General features: G+C 45.7%; 1 protein-coding gene across 4 annotated transcripts in view; it reads left to right on the forward strand.

The window, feature by feature from the left end:
• Window positions 1-19,032, forward strand: part of LOC114874090 (MOXD1 homolog 2) — a 152,613-nt gene that overhangs the window by 118,729 nt on the left and 14,852 nt on the right. For all 4 annotated transcript variants that reach the window (XM_029183028.2, XM_029183029.2, XM_029183031.2 and 1 more), the window contains one exon: window positions 16,942-17,139. In XM_029183028.2, the coding sequence (XP_029038861.1) occupies window positions 16,942-17,139 (198 nt within the window). The remainder of the gene's footprint in view (window positions 1-16,941; window positions 17,140-19,032) is intronic.

Raw genomic sequence — 19,032 nt, forward strand, 5'->3', positions numbered from 1 at the left:
AATTTATTAAAAATAGTAAAACAGACCTGTATTTCCTTCTCTTGTTGAATTTAATCTGTCTATAAGGGTAAAATCAATGCATCGAAACCGCGATATCAAACGATTTTGAGGAAGTTGCGATAGCGAACGATCAGTTGTAAAATTTGATTAGAAGCAGGTCGTTAAAGCTTCTAGCTTCGTTCATAGCCAAGTACCTAGTTTGCGCAGAGGGTCACACGTACGCGTTAGGGTGGACAATCTCGACCCTATTAAATCGTAGCAACATACATTACGAAATCGGCCACGGAGCTTAACTGCTTACACCGAAGCTTAAACTAGGTGGCGTTCGTTCACAGGCTTGGAACAGCGTTAACCAATTTTATCGTGGCTGTTAGATATGTAAATTAGCTGCATACAAAATAAGCTAATGCAAAACGGAAGCGATCGTATTTAGAGGGGAAGGCTGTTGAACTCGGCGGGAAACAAACGATCCAGGAAGAATATGCCTGTTGTGCAATTTTAAGCGAGGCGCACTTGAATTAATTAAAATTTTAACGAAAATGGATCTTTAATTAGCCATCGAAAGAAGCTCAAGTAGGTCTCATTAATTCGACTGAAAAATGAAACAGCTGTTCGACAGGTTTTCAGAGCATTCGGTAAATCCTTTTAAACGTACGAATTTGTAGGAAAAAACCGGACGTAAAGGCGGATGTGCATGTTCTTTATTGAAACGCCGAACGACGAGATTAAGCCGGGCTTATAACGATTATGCGTTGCGGCTCTTGCGGAGGAAACAATTTCCATTATCATTAATTGCGGTTTTCTATGCAAAAACGAGCCGCGACACGACCCTGTTTCCTCGACGAAAATAAGAAGAAACAAGCGTGCAAAAAGGGGGGTAAGAAAGCGACGCAACGTTGCTCACGCAATGAACCGACGACATTAATCTTACGAAGGTCGACGAGATTGTCATAGTTTTGCCGATCGCGATCACAGCCCTCCATTAATAAAGCTTGTACCGGCGAAAGATTTCACTCATCGCTCGGCCGAGCTTGGCGTGTATACATCACGGCGTTACATCAAAGTCGCACACGGAAGTTTATAGTTGATAACGAGGTTTACCTGGGCTCGTGCTCCGAATACGATTATGATTTATGATCTGAAAATAATCGAACGGGTGAAAGCATTTACTCCAATTTTTTCCACTGCACCTACCGCGCGCATGTGGGCGAAATTTGTTTTGGAAAGTGGAGAACGGGTACGAAAATCCGTGAAAACACGAGCTCATGGGATGTAACGTGGTTCTGAAGGGTTAAATCACAGATTTTTTGCCGGGCAACCGCGACGAGGGAATAAAACGAGCGCTGTTCATATGGTCACCACGTGTTCGGCATCGAAAGAAGGGATTTATCTTGAAAAAAACACGAACAGCAGCGAAATATGTATCCGTTTAACCGTTTTTAGGAGAAAAAAAAACACGGTTGCACATGCAGAATATATTTTTGATTTAAACCGAACTTCTAAAAGCTACAGTTTTTGCCGTGTACAACTTTCGTTACTGTAGCTGTCGAGTAAAGTTTCCACCTGATTTTAGTTTTCGTCGCGTTTCGTATCGTCCTGACAACTGCCGCGGCGCGATCGATTAAGTGTTAGCCCGAACGTTTAAACTGTCCGATCGTCCCGACCCTAAACGCCAGCTAGGAAATACCCGTTGGCAGCGATAATGCAACTATTATGTCTGTGGCCGTGCTTCGAATCAGAGTTGGCGCGGTTAACAGCCAGATACAACGAGTTCATTTAAACTTTGGTCTCTTTCACCGGGATCTTGAACCGTCCAACAGAACACATTCGGTCTCCTTAAAATTCTTCTAAAAGGGTAGCGAGTGACCCGGTATCCTAAGTTAAACCGTACAAACATCTTCCGTGATTTCTAAATTTGGTGGAATTATTTTTGGGGGTTAGCGCTATTGACCCGGTATCCCAAGTTAAACCGTATGAACATCTTCCGCGATTTCTAAATTTAGTGCAATTATTTTTGGGGGTTAGCCCGATTGCCCCGAATTCGAAGGTTCGTTTAAATTATAATGATCGTAAATCCCCGGAATCGGGAGTATCCGAAAGTACATTCGAGTTCCAGTCATGTAGCATACGTCCCGACGGAGATACCTGACTGGAGAATAGACAGAAGAGTTAGCACACTCGTGTGATACGACCTCTGGAAGCCATAGTTTCTTCAGCGAGATCGCGGGGACCGGTTACAGTTCATGTTGAAGTTTCGCGCGTTACCTCCCAATTCTCGTCTCCAACCGACGGTGGAACTTCTTCCCTTACCTATTTCCTCTTGCCAGAGCTCCAGGTAGGTTGACTCGTTCGAAGGCTTCCAGAAGACACGGTGGTTGAGAATACGGCGTTTACTTCTTCCTTCCTCGTTCTTCCGTTTATCCTTCCGGTAGCTCGGTCTCTTTTCATCCACGTAGCAGAGCGCATCGTACCGAATCAGCCCTCGAGCGCGTGGAAGTTAAACGAAGAGGTAATCCCGAGCAAATATCTCGGAATCAGCGATAGTTGAAGCAAGTTACGGATGAACAACTCTTTCCCGTTTCCGCAGCCAGGTTATCACGCATAATATATCGTTCTCCGTGATAATATCGTATCAAGCCTGGCTGGTGGCATCAGCGAACTGGGACAAGGTGTTAGACCGTACGTATGTATCTTCCTGTTCGTTTAATTTTAGACACGACCTACCGCGGTTACACAGGATATCTGATCGACGCGAAGAAAAGCACCCGATCTATCCTCGTCCAATTTGCGACGCGTTCAAAGTGAAAACCGATGTACCATAGATTCGTGCTAGCCAAGTGTCTGGGTAAAGGAATCTTTGATTATTTTCATGCATTTCTACTCTTTTATTTCTACTTTTCCATTTCAATCCCGACGATGGAATTCCGTTGAAAATAGACATCGACGTTAGGATATTACGGAGATTCCCGTTCTATAAATCTGTTCGTGGCGACGAGAGCATCGAGGGGAAATGTGGGTCACCGATTGGATTCCATTTCATGCGTGAAAGCACCTCGAAGAAATTGAGAAGCCGAGTTGCATATTGCACAGCTACCGTGTTCGTTCGATTTGTATTCACCATTCCGTAGAACAGGTCACATTTCATCTATCGTCAGTTGAAAATCTCGAATCGTTACAGGGTTTTATGATAGAAAATTAAGAAAGCACAGCTAGCCAACGGGTGGTACCCGGGTGATACGGATCTGGAAAGCGTGTTCACCAGCGAAGCAATTAATCAGCGCAATGAGTAACTGAAAATCGCTTGCTCCGTGATTATGTAAATTTTAATTAATAGAAAATAACATGCTTGCCTCGCGGTTATCTCGAGGAGTCGCGTTGTGGTTGACTCGTGGAAGATTAATTGTTAAACATGGGCACGCATTTTTTCGTGTATACACAAAATATTCAGTTGGCAGAAATAGATTCCCGAGGGAACGCGCGTCCGATATTTTTAAGCGCTTTAATATTTAGCAGGCGAAGTACGGCTAAAATTTGTGCGCTTGAAATTCGAGCAACGTCCGCGAGTAAATTATTATATATCGAATCGTTTGAAGTGGTGGCTGAGAAAATATTCAAAACATCTTGCTCGCGTTATAAAGTATTCAGAATCACGGTAACCCGTATAGATACCGCTTTTACTCCATTCGAAGCTTCGAGTATACGAAGGTTAATTACTCGTTCACAATAGTACGGAATAATTTGAAGCTTTAGAATCAAGAAAATTATTCGGTACGATAAAGCGAAACGCTTCGCGCTAAACGAGCACAATCTCGGCACGAATAAATAATGACGTTTAAAGCGTGCCTGTTTGAATTTTCATAATTACTCCTGGTAATTATTTATTCCCAAGGGCGTGGATATTTTAAAAGTGTGCTTTTAAAAGCACTCCCGCCACCGTGTACCTCGCTTCGTGTGCGAGCGACATGAATTTCTAAAAAATCCTGGCCACGCGGACGCTCGGAATTACCGTGGACGCGAAAAAATTCCCATTTGCCTGTAATCTTCTTTGGTCCTGAATTACGCGCTTATCGAAGTCACTCCTTCCCCCTTTTCATTCTTTCTCCATGGAATCCTTGGATTAATATAAGTTAAGACTCCGCAATCCCGTAAGCTCGCGACCACCGAGGTGAATTCCATCATTTCTTTGTTTCCATCAGAGTTTCCTCGGTTCGGTTCGCTTTTTTCTCGTTAAACCTCGCGCCCGACTGAACCAGTAACAGGTGTTTCGCGGATAATATCCTAAAAAGCTTTCCATCGCGGCTGTTTATCAAAGCGTCTCGAATGCCGTGGCTTTCCACGCTCCTCAACCCTCGACGAGACAAGAAGCGACAATGGAGCCACGGAGAGCCGACGATTCGCGTGTTCTGAATTGCACAGGGAAGTAATAAAGCGGTCGTTATCGGTCGTTCGAGTGGAGACATTGTGACGAGTATGTAAATAGCAGCCATTGTGGGATATACAGGAGGAGAATGAAAGAAAAAAAAAATAAATAAATGGGTCATCGTTTAAGGGTAGGAGGATGTGCAATTAATCTTTGCAACGATTTGCTATTGTAACAATTTCTTCAGCGGTAATTAGACGAATGTACAAAGTTTAGAAAAATTTTCTCAATTGGAATCAGGGGGATAATTGAACGTTGAGAAGAGTTCGAGGATTCGAGTCAATTATCGCGTTTCGTTTTCGAAAGTTTTAAAGACTCAACGGTTACGTGTTCTCTGGCACTGCGAAAACAAAGTTGAAGCCGTGTGGTGGCGCAAGGTCCGCGAACAGAAACAATCAAGGTTTCAATTAAAGTTCATCGAGCAGATCGTCGGTCGGCGTCGCGTACTCAGGCCGTTAACCCTCGAGCGAGGACAGAAAGGAACTTCGAGGTTGTATTGTATAAAGCGTCGATCGACTGTGGAAGCTTTCATAATTCGAGACGACACGGAGGTATCGCGGAATCGTATCGACGCGAAGGACAAGTTAATTAGCGGCTGTTCGACGCACCGTCGTCGTCGCGACGATAGCTTCGCTTCCGGGCTCTTGGCGGATTTTAAATTTCCCCGGCTCCCCGCGTCTGGGCTGATTTCATATGCATGGAAATGTAGCGGAAAGCGAAAGCCGCATCGAGAGGTGGCTTTATCGGTAGCCCGTTAATAACGTTACAAGTTGCGAAATTTCGCCGCGATATGCGAATGTACGCGTAGCCGTGCACAGTTTGACGCGGTTGTGGGAAGCGTGTAAATTGAATTCGACGCGCCTATCCGCTTACCACCGCGACGTCGCGTATACTTTTCCCAGAAACGAGAGTTATCACCGTGCCCCGACTGCTGTCTAACCTGTCGCGCAAAAGGATGACTGCGTTGCTTTCGTCGATTCCGTTGCAAGGAGAAAATACAATAATATCTCTGACATGACGGTACTTGTACAGAAGCTCGAGGCTCGAAGTGTTCGTTTGCATCGTTTCAATTTTTATCAGAAAAGTTAGTACAAACAGCATCACTCCGGGAATTTGATTTCTCACGGATAAAATCATGTCATCGCGAACTATGCTTCCAATCTTTCACTGTAAGCTGCCGCAAACGAATTTGTAAGACTGTCTGCATTGCAGTCGAAGCACGACGTGCGCTTAAATCAATGCAAAGTCGCCGTTCGAGCGGCCGCTTAAGAATTCGCCAGTCAGAGACGCGCGTCGCGACTACGGTATTTCAATTTTTCTCGTTGAGCCGGGCGTATTCAATCAGCGTCGAAAATGGTTCGAGCAAATCGCGCGGTATCGCGGCGATAAAGGCAAGAACATATTCCGTTCCTATTACGCGGCTTATTCGTCGCACCAATCTGTCCGTCTTTCGCACGCCTGTTGAGGGAAGCTGGTTGAACGCTCGCACCATCTCCGTTTTTCTTTTGCAGACGGAGCGTATAGCGGGCTGAATACGGCCGCGTTTACGGTGCAGAGTGGCAGCCACTCTTCCGGTATTCGCTACTCGATCTTCAATTTCGTCCCTCCGTACATACACGAAATCCCGTGCATTTCCACGAAAATCCTTGCTATTTCGCGCGCTATCCAACCAACAGGCCCGCCTCTTCTTCTACCATTTCGCGTATTTGCACCGTGGACTTCTTTGCCGTGTACCGTATCGTCGACAGAAGCTTTCCGAAAACGTAGCAGCAGCCCGACCATGCGTCATTTCCACCCTTTGCTTCGAATCGTGGTCATCGATTCCGCTTCCTTCCGTTTCCTCTTCCTATTTCTTTCCCTTTCGACCTTTCCCTGCCTTCCGTGGAACGTTCAATAGAAGGCAAACATTCTCTCTGGTCGTTTCGACATCGTCTACGCTTCGCTTTTCTCGAACCACGCCGATTTCCCAGCCGCCTTTCAGCTTTTCCCCGCGTTCCCGTGTACCGGCCAGCAGCTTATCCGGCGATGGCTAAACGGCGGCATCGGATCTTTCGGTTCCGCTGATTGGATGGCTCGTCGAACACGCATGAATGAATCAATGCGGAATTTTCGAATGAATCGAGGGCCGGCTCATCGAGGATGAGTTTCATTCAAAGTCCATAAGGTATCCCGTTTTCCGAGTTCCGACATCTGTTTGTGCACTCGCATTCCTGCCTCTTCTCTATCGTATCCACTTCGATTCGACCTTTCACACCGTTACGTATCCACCGCAGGCGTTCTGGCTTGCCAATCCATCGGATCGGTCCGGTATCCGTGATCTGGCGCGGTTCAAAGTTTATTTATCCGTAACGTGGAAAACGTTCAAAGCGGCTCCGCTTCGTGGGCGTAGAAGAATACCGAGGTAAAGATGGAGAATAAACGGGAAACTAGATGCCAGACAAGCGTACCGTCGATAAGGATTTTCATAGATCGGATCGCATAGGGTTCCATCCAATCTCCGGCGTCTGTTGCGTCGATTTCGTGATTTCGTTGCACTCCGTGATACGGGCTGTTCGGGAACTCGCCTTGTTCCATCTTGTTTCTCATGCTCCTCTCCGTCTCTTTTTCTCTTCGGCTTTATCTTCCCCGCCTTCTTTTCCACCCTCTGTTACGAGGAGCGACGATTAAATCAGCGTCGTTTACCGCCGCCGCCGAGTTCCTTCTCCTTCAGTCGAGAGAAGAAATTGAACAGGGGCGGGGGGAAAATTGACCGAGTTTACTAATATCGTGGTACGAGGTATCTTGCGAAACGGCTCCTCTCGATGAATACGCTCAACATTGCACGCATCGTGCCAGCAACCAGTTACGTAACCGTTGCTCGTCCGAAGAAGTCCACTCGACCTTTTCGTTTGCTTTGACGGAATAATGGTCTTCGTGGTAATAAAAGAAGGGGATGGAGAGAAAAATACAGCCATAGAATTTGAAACAGCTTTGCCGTAGAGATACGTGGCGAAAGAGAAATCGAACGAACGAGGAAAGAAAAGGGGAAGATTGGAAAAACGAGGCGAAACGAAAGCCCATTGGTGCAATTGAAAGTTCAATTGAATCGGTTTCACTCAATCAGCGACGCCGTTAATAACGATCAATGACCCTTCTCTTTCCTGCCAAACGATTGGATTAATCACTGATCTAGATAAGGCACACACTGTATGGTAATATGTTCCCCAACGTCAAACTTGTTTTCCTTCCTTTTCTCTTTATTCCCTCTTCGATTCATCCTCTCCTAGCCCATTCGTTTTCCTTTCCACGGGCTTTCTTTCCTTAATCAGAGATAGAAAGCACGCATGCGTTTCCAAAGGACAGGGGGTGGAAAGGAACGGGGTGAACGCGGCACGATAGGGCTAAAGGGTGAACGAGAGAGTGAGGAAGGGAAGGAATGGTAGTACCGGGAAGAGAGAGAGGGTGGGTTTTCAGTGTGCGATAACGACTGGCATCAGCAGTACTCCTCTACCTACCACCTTCCTAGCCCTACGAGCTTAATGTACATAGAAGTGGAGAGGGCTAAGCTAGAAGGGGTGAAATGGAACAAGAGAGAAAGGGAGGGAAAAGCAAGGAAGCAAGATGTACTATACGTCAAGACAATAAGTACCATTAAGATAACAGTGGGAGGGTTTAGATAACCCCCGCATGAACCTCGGGGGTTCGTAATGGAGGATTCCATTTTATTTCACAGTTATTTTTACCATATCCGTTGAAGAGCTATCGGCTGTGTTCTCGATTCTCGATAACGATCCAATTTTTCGATTACAACATCGGACTAACAGTTTATAAAAGAGGGGTCATTAAATGGCCATCACGAAAATCAGATTTAGGGATTATTTAAAGAAAAATATAAAAAGATTCCAAGCATGATCGGTGATAAAGTATTCGATCTACAAAAATTCGTAATCTCCGGTACAGTTGGGGTCGATTAAAAAATTAGATTGAAACCCCTCGTCGAGTTCTGGCCATTTATAACGGAACAGGTGTCCCGCGAAGGTTCGTGAACCCTTTCTTTACTCAACTATCGCGTTTTCGAGTTTCCGTTAAGGACGTCAGCGAAAAGGATGAGCGAAAAGGTGTATCGCGAGGGAGCTAGAAATTTTATTGTCCCAGACATCCATTGTTCCGAAACTGTCTTGCAGCCTCCGCTAATGACAATGATTAATATTGACCCACGTGTACGTTGAAGCTGGTAATACAGTCTCCTGGAGAGACGTAGTAGGTAAACTTCAGTGTCTACCAGCCCTGTCTGCCTACGGTTCGAGTCCTTAGGGATTTCGTCGTTCGTCGACACGACAGCCAGCGTCAAAAGTTAGGATATATCCGGTCCTCGACTCTGCTTCGAGGATTCGACGGGACGGACTCGAGTGTTCTTATTAAGCTCCTCTTCCCTGTTGGTAGACGCGAATTAAATGGATCAACCGTAAGATCCGGTGTCCGCTTTAAGCGACATAAAATGCTCGATTTAAAATTCATCCTGATAATACCTATTGCTTCCGTCTATACACCCGCGGTTATAGTTAACTTTGTACGTTAATGACGATCCTATTTTGTATTTTATACGCAAAACGTCAGATCGATAGAACGAAGGAACAATTACGAAGGAAAAACGACGGGCTAGTATGAGGAATAATTCATGGGCGAGCGACGTAAGTAGCATGCTCGTAAACGAACACATGTGATTCCGAGGGGATCTCGGAAAGCGGAAGGTCTTCTAAGTCATTAATTATACAAGTGCTGTACGTACTTGGTCGACAGCTTGCTGACGCGAATATTCAGCTGGCTCTCTACGTAGACCCGTTACATCGAGACAGGCGATTAACCTTATTCGAAACGGGTATGCATCGTTCGCTTTTAATTTCAATGATCGATCAATCCGACTAGATACATCGACCGTCCGTCATTTGTCTTTACCTACCCATCGTTCAACTATAGATAGTCAGCTGTAATTTCGGCTATTTCACTGGAAACGTTCGATTTTCCCCCTTTTCTATTCACGGCTTAAGCAAAGCCGTTTGACATAGTTTCGCGTTTGGATTTCAACAGAATCGCTGAGTTTACGTAGCTTCTGTTTCATCGATCGTGCTCGTTCCTTCGAATCCGAAGCGCGTCTTCTTTCTCCTTGACGATTGATCGAAAAATCATCACCGTGAAGAGACATCGTTCGATTCACGTGAAATTGATTCGAACGTAAACGTGGCATGCAAACTCAATGCCTTGATGATCCTTGACGGAATTTACCGGAAGTTTCGGTCGAGTTTACTCGTTAATGACTGAGTACACAACAGGAGCGTGCTCAGGTAGCCGGGTGGCCACGTATTCACCGATGTTGGCTCATCGGCATCGAACTGATGAAGAGAGTGGCGACGATACCACGAGGAAGACGATAGAATCTTGTTAGAGCAACTGTCTCCTTTCGAACGTGGCTTAACGGTACACAAGCGAGTCCAATCAATGTTTCCTCATGAATTATGTTGGATCAGTTTGCGAAACGAACTTTCGATGCCCGGTTCGAACATCGGAAAATTCTTCTTTTCTTTCGCGAGCGATAGATCAAATCCGAGATAAAAGGCTGGCTTTCGTTTCGTCGACGCGGCAGATCGTTTATCGAGCATTGAAAGATTTATCAACGGTATTATCTGTCGCGTAATCGCGTGTACCGAGTTCGCGAATTAAAGCGCGAAATTATTTGTAACGGCACGCATCGATCGTCGTTTTAACGTTTCATCGTGGACAGATCGGATGTCGTTTAAAATTCAATTTCTTTCGCGAGGAAGGACGGCCGGCTTAGGGAAAATAATACAGCTCGCTCGGCAGCTTGTGTATCTTTTGCCGAGCAGCTACACGCTTTAAAGTCATTATTCACGGGCTGGCCCAAGAAGTTTAATCGCGAAAAGTTTAATCACGCGATTCTAAAATTATCTAACCGCGCGCTAAGGATTTCGTCGACTTAACAGAGCGTTGGCAAGGGTTGCGAGGGAGATCGGAATGGCGTGCTTTGCCATTGATTTGAAAGATTTCAAGGAAAGACTTAATTAATACGATGCTGCGGTAAATTCTTTATAAGAGTGTATGAAATTTGAAAGATTTAGATGCGTTTCGATAGAAATTCGAATCTAATCGACGCAGACATGGTAGATTGTAAGGGAGATAGAGCCAGTTTGAATGGGACCGTGTTACAGATGACTGGTTCCTCGAACGATACATGCATATCATCGCGTTCCACTCGAAGCGTGTGCACACGCTCACAAGATCCTCTTTCAAAAGGATGAAGTCAGAGTCTAAAGAGATTCACGCACATTACATACACTACGTTTTCAGAACGTCTATCGATTGGAAACCAACTCGATTCTCGAAGCAAACACTTACCTCTATGTGTTCCAGATTTAGCCTCCGTTGTTTCGTGCTATTTTCGCGAGGTGTTCAAAGTCTTAGAAGAAGCAAACCACGTCGATGTTTCGCCGCGAAAATGAACGTTCAAAGAGGAATGTAAAAGCGGCAGGTCGTGTCGAGGAGCGGATCAAAATCGAGTCGAAACTGGGTCATTCGAGACAGCTGCGGGCAGGGAAACCCGTTGAACAGGGAACTGGCCGTAATTAACGCTGTTTGCCCAGGTCGCTCAATGCCAACGTAAATTCTCGTGGCTTCCTCGAACTTTACCGCGGTTTCGGGCTGGCCTACGCGAGCGCTTTCCGCTCGGAAATACCGAACGGACCGCGAAAGAATTCCGCTCGGCCTCGACTCGCGGAACAATGGATCAGCCTGAAACGACACGGCGAGACAATGAGAAATAGAGACAGAAGAAGCGGGGCCGCTGTTAAAGATGACCGAGAACGACCCCGTTGGCGAGGAAGAAGGGGCGCGAGAGAAATAAGGGTTGAGAAAGAAGAATGGGTTTGTAGCGGGAGAAGTAAGCGTTGGAAGTTTGAAGCCCTTAATTGCTTTTTAAAACTTTCAAGTTCGACTCGGTCCCCACACCCCTTTCGTTCTCGTTCTTCATCCTCGTCTGCCGCAACCTCGTCCTGGTCGCACCCTTTGCATTCCACTTTGGAATGTTCAATATTAGTTTTCCCTATCGGAGTTGCAAACACGTTCGGTACCGGGGGCTGGTCGAGCCGAGACGAGCCGAATCGAGCGGAGCCGTGCCGCTAAGAGGGTGCCGATTCACGAGCAAAGAGGTAAGGGCGAGATACGAAAGGGGAGAGAGAGAAAGAGATGGACAGTTTGGCTCGTCGATAACCAGCCGCCGCCTTTCTCGGTTTTTGCACTCGAAGCAATTAACGCTGCCTGGAAAGAAGCCCGGCTACACTTCCGACCCGCTTTCCCATCGGTTTGTCCATCCTTCGGGCGTCGAGCTCGCTTTTCTTTCGCGAAACTCCGCGAAAGACCGTAAAGTGGCCGGACGTCTCCAGAAGTTTCACTTCTTTTCTTTTCTTTTCCCGTTCGCACTCGCGCCGCGAGCTTTCAGGCTAGACTACCCTGTACACTTTTATTGCTTTCAACAAAGTTTTGTCTCGTGGCGATGACCATGTTGCACCGGTCCACGGGAACACGACCACGACTACTGATCCATGGAACGATTTGTCGAACGTTGGTCGACCATCAATCCCGTGGAATTGGTCGTGCAATTCGCGCGAGAAAATGTTCTCTCGATCGACTGACCGAATCGATTAAACTTTTATGGTAAACGTTTGAATGGTTTTACTTTCAAAAGAGAACCCGACGATGAAATGATCCTTTCAGTCTCGCACGGTCAGAAATTGTTTCGCAATAGATATTATTTCACGATTCCTCTACCAATCCAATCTACACTTTTATCCGTACAATTGAACGATCCTTTTTAGTCAAGGGAAATGCCCGTTCGAATTTATGGAACAGGTGCGAGAACGAAATTTTTTCTACTTTTTCCATCGACTTTTCGATTCAACCAGCTTCGAGAATGGTCTGAGTAAAGACCAGCTTTTTCAGAGGAACTCTATTGGTTGAAACGAGTCGTTTGCTCGCGCGAGCATCCGATATCTCTCGTCTTTGGAATTGGAGCACGCCTTCTAACATTCGAACAGCGTGGCGAACGTTTAATCGGCAGGTTTCCGGTACGAGAGGCGCGGCGCAAAGAACGTGGAAAATGGAAAGGGAGGAGCGAAGAAAGGGAAACAAACGAACTTTACACGGAACCAAACGATTCGCTTTGACAAAGGGCTGGTTCTCGCGATCCACTACGGTATTCGGGCTTCCTACTAATCTCCTTCCACTCGTATCGCCTCGATTCGAGACCCCTTTGTGATTCTCGATTCATCGTTGCTGGCCCATCGACGCCGCGGCGTTCAGCAATTAAATCGAAGCGTTTACTACGGTGTCCCGTGCAGAAATACAAGTCATTTTCAATCCTCCCTTCGTCCTCTTTGACGACGTTAAGGGTGAGCTGAATCTTTTGTGATACAACTCCTGAAGGAAGTCGAGGATCGTTTTGTTCCCCTGGCGATTGACATCTTTAACTTTCGAAATAGAATATCATCCCTCGGATCGAACGACTTTGCGAAAGGATAATCTACGAGGTCTCGGAAGACGGACGCACGGTCAAGGATATTGGGATAAGAACGGAGGGGAGGAACGCCGGAAGAAAGGAGAGATTTCCACGTTTCAAGAGCGAAGAACAACAAAGTTTCTTAATGAAGAATAACGTTTCCAACAGAGGAAAGATATTTCCACTTAACCGGGAATCCTCGTAGTCTTTCCTCTCCTTTGCTTTCTGTCCACGGGAATTGCTCTCCATTTCTCCCCTAATCTCTCGTTGTTTCTCGCAAAGTGCCGCGTTCCGATCCACCCTCTATTGACAGTGAACCGTTCGAAACGGTATTACCTTTCGATCTGGACCCTCATTTTAATGAAACTTTCCACCAATGAAATGATCAAACTTTTTCGAACCAAACATCCCTATATTTTCCTCGTCTCGTCTTATCGATAAACCGTCACGAGATGGACAATTTTTGTTGAAACTTTCACGATTTCAGGAGCATTGTTTCCGCGATGGAAGCTCGTCTACTTCCAGGAAAATGGTCGATTCAAAGCGTCCTTCTATCGATCGTACCGTCGTATGCGACGCGTTTAATTTTCTTAATGATCAGCTCGCGTCGGGCCTGCACAAAGAAAGAGACCTCGAACAGCGGTGGCTCTGTATGACGTCGTCAAAAGAGACTCCCCGGGACTCGTCCGATAGCGTCAGATCGCGCGATTCCGTCCTGGCCTCTCACGCGATGCCCATTTCCTCCTATCGAGCTTCCATCTCTTCGAGCGGCCGGAATCGCGCGATCTTTCCGGATCTAGGTCGTCCAGCTGACTGTACGCGGATATGCCAACCTAATCCAATTCAGGTAAATGGCGCCCGATTGTCTCGACTGGAACGAACGTAGGCGGTGGATATCGATCGAGATCCGTTTTCACGAATCCTCGATCTTTGACGCGATCAACGATTACAGAAGAACGCGAACGGTCGACGCGTGAGCTGCTTGCGAATTCGGCGATTCCCTCGATCCGACGACCGCGTGATTCTACGGTCCGTTAGTAAAATTACGAGGCCGATGCGCGATTTTCCGCGAGATCGTCGACTTTTCTCTGACAGCGCACGGTTCCCCCGTTACCGTTAAACTGCTCCCGGTGCAGCCTTATCCGTCGTTATAAAACGATAAGAGGATAATTCGAGGCGATCGGTGCTCGTGGAATACTAATGGGCTCCTGCGCGAATAGGTATTCAAAGAAACTACCGTCATTCGAGGATATTTTGCAGCGGTAATAGAAATTCACCGTACAAAGAGTAGAAAAAGTGGATAGAATGTAAGAGATTCAACGAGATCTGTAAATCTCTGCAACATCGTGCGAGTTTCCGACAAGAATTCAAGCCAATCTTATCGGATTTCCTCGACTTCTATAAGTAGACCACGAAGTTTTGTAAATTCGATAACGCATCCGAACGTAGAGTAACATTTTTCTGTCGCTAGCGCAAAACTGATTAAACTAAAAGCAACGAGTAGATGATACTTCTGTTGGGCGGACTGATCGACAAAGGAGAATCGAGACGACAAATCTGATCATTGTAATTAGTTTCGGAACAGCTGATAAAGAGAGGGTCCGCTGGTCGAATGAAACATTAACGTGACTGCATCTGGCCAATGCTCCAATCAAGTGTGATTGTTCCAAATTGTGAGTGGTCGAGGGCTGAACGCGTTTGGCACATAACGCGGATCGATATACATGTTTCGAGGTCGACCACGACCGGTGGATAGGAATACCGTTGCCAGTATTATTGTGTAGAACGGTGAGGGCCACCCTAGTGTCGCGCGTGTCCCTTCTTTGGCGAGGGTGCCGGTGATGCGGGAGCACGGACACAGATTATCGGTACACAGGATGCGGAATTGATCCCTGAGGCATGCCTGTACGTAAAACTTTCCTCCATGAAAATGCTTCGGATTGTTTGCCTCGTACGCGTGGGAAAATTTCGGCTACGCCACGTGAATAAACTGGACACCGTTGGTTGTCATATTTATTAAACGCGAACAGAACGAAAAGGGTGGTTTAAGTAATCCACAGGTAAAGCTTTTAAGAGCTTATGCTTACGCTTTACGAGAGACTCGTTAAAAGTCGCGTGTTTGTCAAATAAACAGTGCCTATTTTCGTTCTTAACTCCATCTTTTTTTAAATAATTCTGTAATACAAAAATAGAGCACACTGACAAGTTAAATGTTGACATAGCGAATCATTGACGAGTAAAGACGTATCAATTGATTTTCAGTCAATAACTGGTGTCAGCTGGTCTATTATTAATACGCTTCTGGTCGACGAAGCGTTAATAATGTAAATTAGTCGAGAAGTGGTTCAAATATAGTTGTAGCAGTTCATCGAGTAGACTATTTTGATCATTTCAATTATTCTACGAATTTCGAAATTCCTGGTTACTGCATTATGTCGTGAATTATAAACTCACGGTATCTTTCATGATTATTAAATTGAACCGCGAGTTTTAATCCCTCGTCTTGCGATTTTATCTACAGTTTAACCGTGCTTGATACTTTTAAGTATAATTTCGTTTGACTGTTTCAAATACCGTAGAGGGGATTTCGTTGAGGAGCAGGGTGGATAAGTAAAGCAAAATCAAAGGATTTCGTATTAGCGTACGAGCGGATTTCATACGGGATTTAATCGAAAAAGCCACAACGATCCCGTGCTCCGTACTAATTTCGTCGGTCGTCGTATAAAACTAAACGTAGAGTATTTTGTGCTTGGACCGGTGCCAACGACCAGGTAAATACAGCGTTTTACGGAAATAACGTCAGCTCCGCTTCTGAAGAGGTGAATCGTAAATGAAGCCAGTCGGGCATCCTTAATTCGGAATCGACCGACCGACTAGTCGAATTAGCGAGACATATTTATCGACGAACTCTTGTCGTCTGCACGCTCGATCAAATAGAATCGCAGCACCGTCTGTCTGGCGATCCCTCTTTTCGCCAATCAATTTTCTCGCGCATCGAATCCGAACAAAGTGCAATCGAACTCGCGGATCAATTAATTTTCACGACGATGATCCGATAGTTTGATTTTCAACGATTTCAGAGCGTTGATAAAGGGGTACGTAAGGAGAGGGTGGTGATGATAGGTAGACGGTCGACTACATGCACGCCTATCTAATTTCAGCCTCGTCTATACAGGGTGTACGGTAAGGTATTAAACAAACTTCGCGTGATTAGGAAGCCGTGTTACTAAACTTGTATTTCTCAACGAACACCGTGTATAATCCAATCGCGATAAATTCCAGGCGATCGAGTCGAAGGGAAATATCGCTGATGGCAGGCGTGGCTGCGGCCCTTCGAGTACGATTTATTCGATTCCGTGTTGCTCGCTACTCTATTACGACGTTCACTAATCAACTTACGTCGGCTCGATTTGAGCAGAGGCCAAAAATAAAGGGTAGGAAGCGAGCAGGGGAGAAAAACAGGAGAAGCTTAGCCTGGAAGCGAGGAGATTCTTCGATAATAGGACACAGGTTAACGCAACGTACACGGGAACGCTTTTTCCCCTTTCGTTGGGCTCACCGAAGCCGCAATATGTGATTCGCCTGCGGCGAACGATATTACGAAATAAAAAGGGTTAAATTAAAAATTCTCGGTCGAGTGCTCGGTCCTTCGAACGACAGACTCCGGGAATATTCTTACGGAATTTGAACGTGAAAGCACGAAGAGAGAAAGAGAGAATTTCAACCCCCGTCCGACAATCTTACATTCCCCTCTCTCCTTCTCTTACTAACCCGAAGGGTTCGACTTTTATAGCAAGCCGGGTATAAAAGACGGCCCTTTGTGCCTTCGTAAACCGTCCTTATCGATATTTTTCGATAACAAAAATGAAGGACCACCGTCACGGGGGTGGTGGGAAGCTTGTACTTGGTCGATCTCGACGTGCCTTCAGAATCACCTTCGATTCAACTTCAGAAACATTTTCTTTGTGTATTGCAGAACGACACGGTGCAAGTGGTTTGGCAATATCACATGGAGGAACCAGTGTCAGCGGCCGGTGTTCTGCCGGACGAAGGAACCGTGCATCGTGGATCCAGGCCGCTTTATCTGGTGCAAAGGGACGCGGAACCGAGGCCCAGCTCGCGCAACCAAGAAGCTGAACCTCCTCTTCAAACGTGGGACATATTGAACCAGCAGGTTGGTATTCGCTCGTTTATCCACGTCTTTTCGCGGCTGCCAGACGATCGATTACCATCTATGTACATATATTTTATATTTATGCAACGATCACGGGCCGGTTTCCACGAGGACGATGATGTGCGAAAGCAGGCGGAATTGCGTGGGCGGAAAATTATGGTGTAATACGAGCCATTGCGTGCCGGATATCCCATAATATGATTATACCGCGTGGAAGGAGGATACAGTATCGATGCAACAACGTCTTACGTGTGCATAATGATAGAGGGACAGGCGTAGGTGGTAATAATGTAATGTATAGGTGGTTCACGGGATTTTCGGTATTAGCTGAATTAACCGCAAGGGGAGAACGAACGAACACGAACGCGTACAGGTGTGTAAACGTGTAAAGACTAGAGATTTAAGTAAGATCGCGAGTAATTGACTATACATTGAATTCGATCCTATCGGTATATAAAAGAACCGCGAGGAAACTCGTTCAGCGAATTTTTACGATGATGCTCTCTCTATTTTCGATTCAGTTTACGAGGGCGCGAACAATTGGCGCGATTTCACGGTGTCGTTATATTGCTTAATGGCTCGTGACGAGAGATACGAACGAGTTTGATATTCAACGGCACAACGAAAGAATAGTTTTCGATAACGATGATTAAAGAGTTTTAATTACCCGTAGATTCGTGTTAAAGTTGATCTTCGTGAGAGTAGATGTCTGAAAGACACTCGATTCGAGATTTACTTTTCACGCTGGTGTGCAAGACGAAATGAATCGCGGTAATTGCAATTCGTTCGACCATCTGTGAACACCGACGCGAATTCATCGAAGTTCGATGACGTCTGTGAAAGTATTGGTCGCATTCACCGTAACCGCGATCGACGAAACTTAATTGTAATTGACTGAATTGCTGTTGGAAACTTTTAAAGAGGGAGTCGCGTTCGAACGAATTGAGCATTAGCGAAATTATCCCAATGAGCATTAGCCGAGTAAACGTAGAAACATATAGGGTAAACTTTTGCTCGGATCGATGTTCTTTAATCTTTGATGAAAGTAAATCGGGTATAAGCTTCGTAGTAGATGTTCAATTTTATTCTGTTTATGATTCGACGAAACGTCCATCACGGTTTTATGCCAGAAGGAATGCACGATTCTATTTAAAAGCGTAATATCTTCGCATGATTTCGTTCAATTCATTTCACAGTCCCTTTGAAATTGGGTAACCTATTTTTCAATAAAATCGTTGCGTGTACGTAGCAGTACAGCGACAAATTACGCTACGAACAGTTTGCGATTGATTTCAATAATTTTGATCAACTTCCACGGACTGCTAGTTTACGACTTCGACCAACTTGGATCGACTGCTGCAGACTCCAGCAATCGATTCCAACAAATTGTCATCGTCCAACTAGCTATTCAATTTCATTGCATTCGATCTGTCACGTTCCCGCGCGAAGTTATATTCTCAGAATTTACCCTTTCATCGAGAGCGATTGTCAATCTCTGACACGTGAAAAATTTATTTATCCTTCCAGCTGAATGAAACCGAATTAACACACTCGAACAATCGAAACTAGTCAAACATTTTTCCCATCCATAGAAAGAGGTCACTCGCCCATTTGATGACCCCTTAACATTCCTAACGCAATCTCGACGCAAGCCACTAATTTTACCGGCCCCGTTACTCGCTCGAATCGGCCGTTTGCAATATGTTCCCGGTTGGGAAGCCATTACGGTATAGCCTCCCTAAGTGGCAAATAGTCAGCCTCGCCGCTTTACTGGTAAATACGGAGATGGCGAGCGGAGATGAATTCAGAAATCGACGAATAAATAACGTGTCAGTATCCGCGTCGGATGTTGCGTGTAAATATTATTTTTATTCGCGTGGAGAATAGCCACGG

Source organism: Osmia bicornis, chromosome 2 (assembly GCF_907164935.1).
Source record: "Osmia bicornis bicornis chromosome 2, iOsmBic2.1, whole genome shotgun sequence".
Lineage (NCBI taxonomy): Eukaryota > Metazoa > Arthropoda > Insecta > Hymenoptera > Megachilidae > Osmia > Osmia bicornis.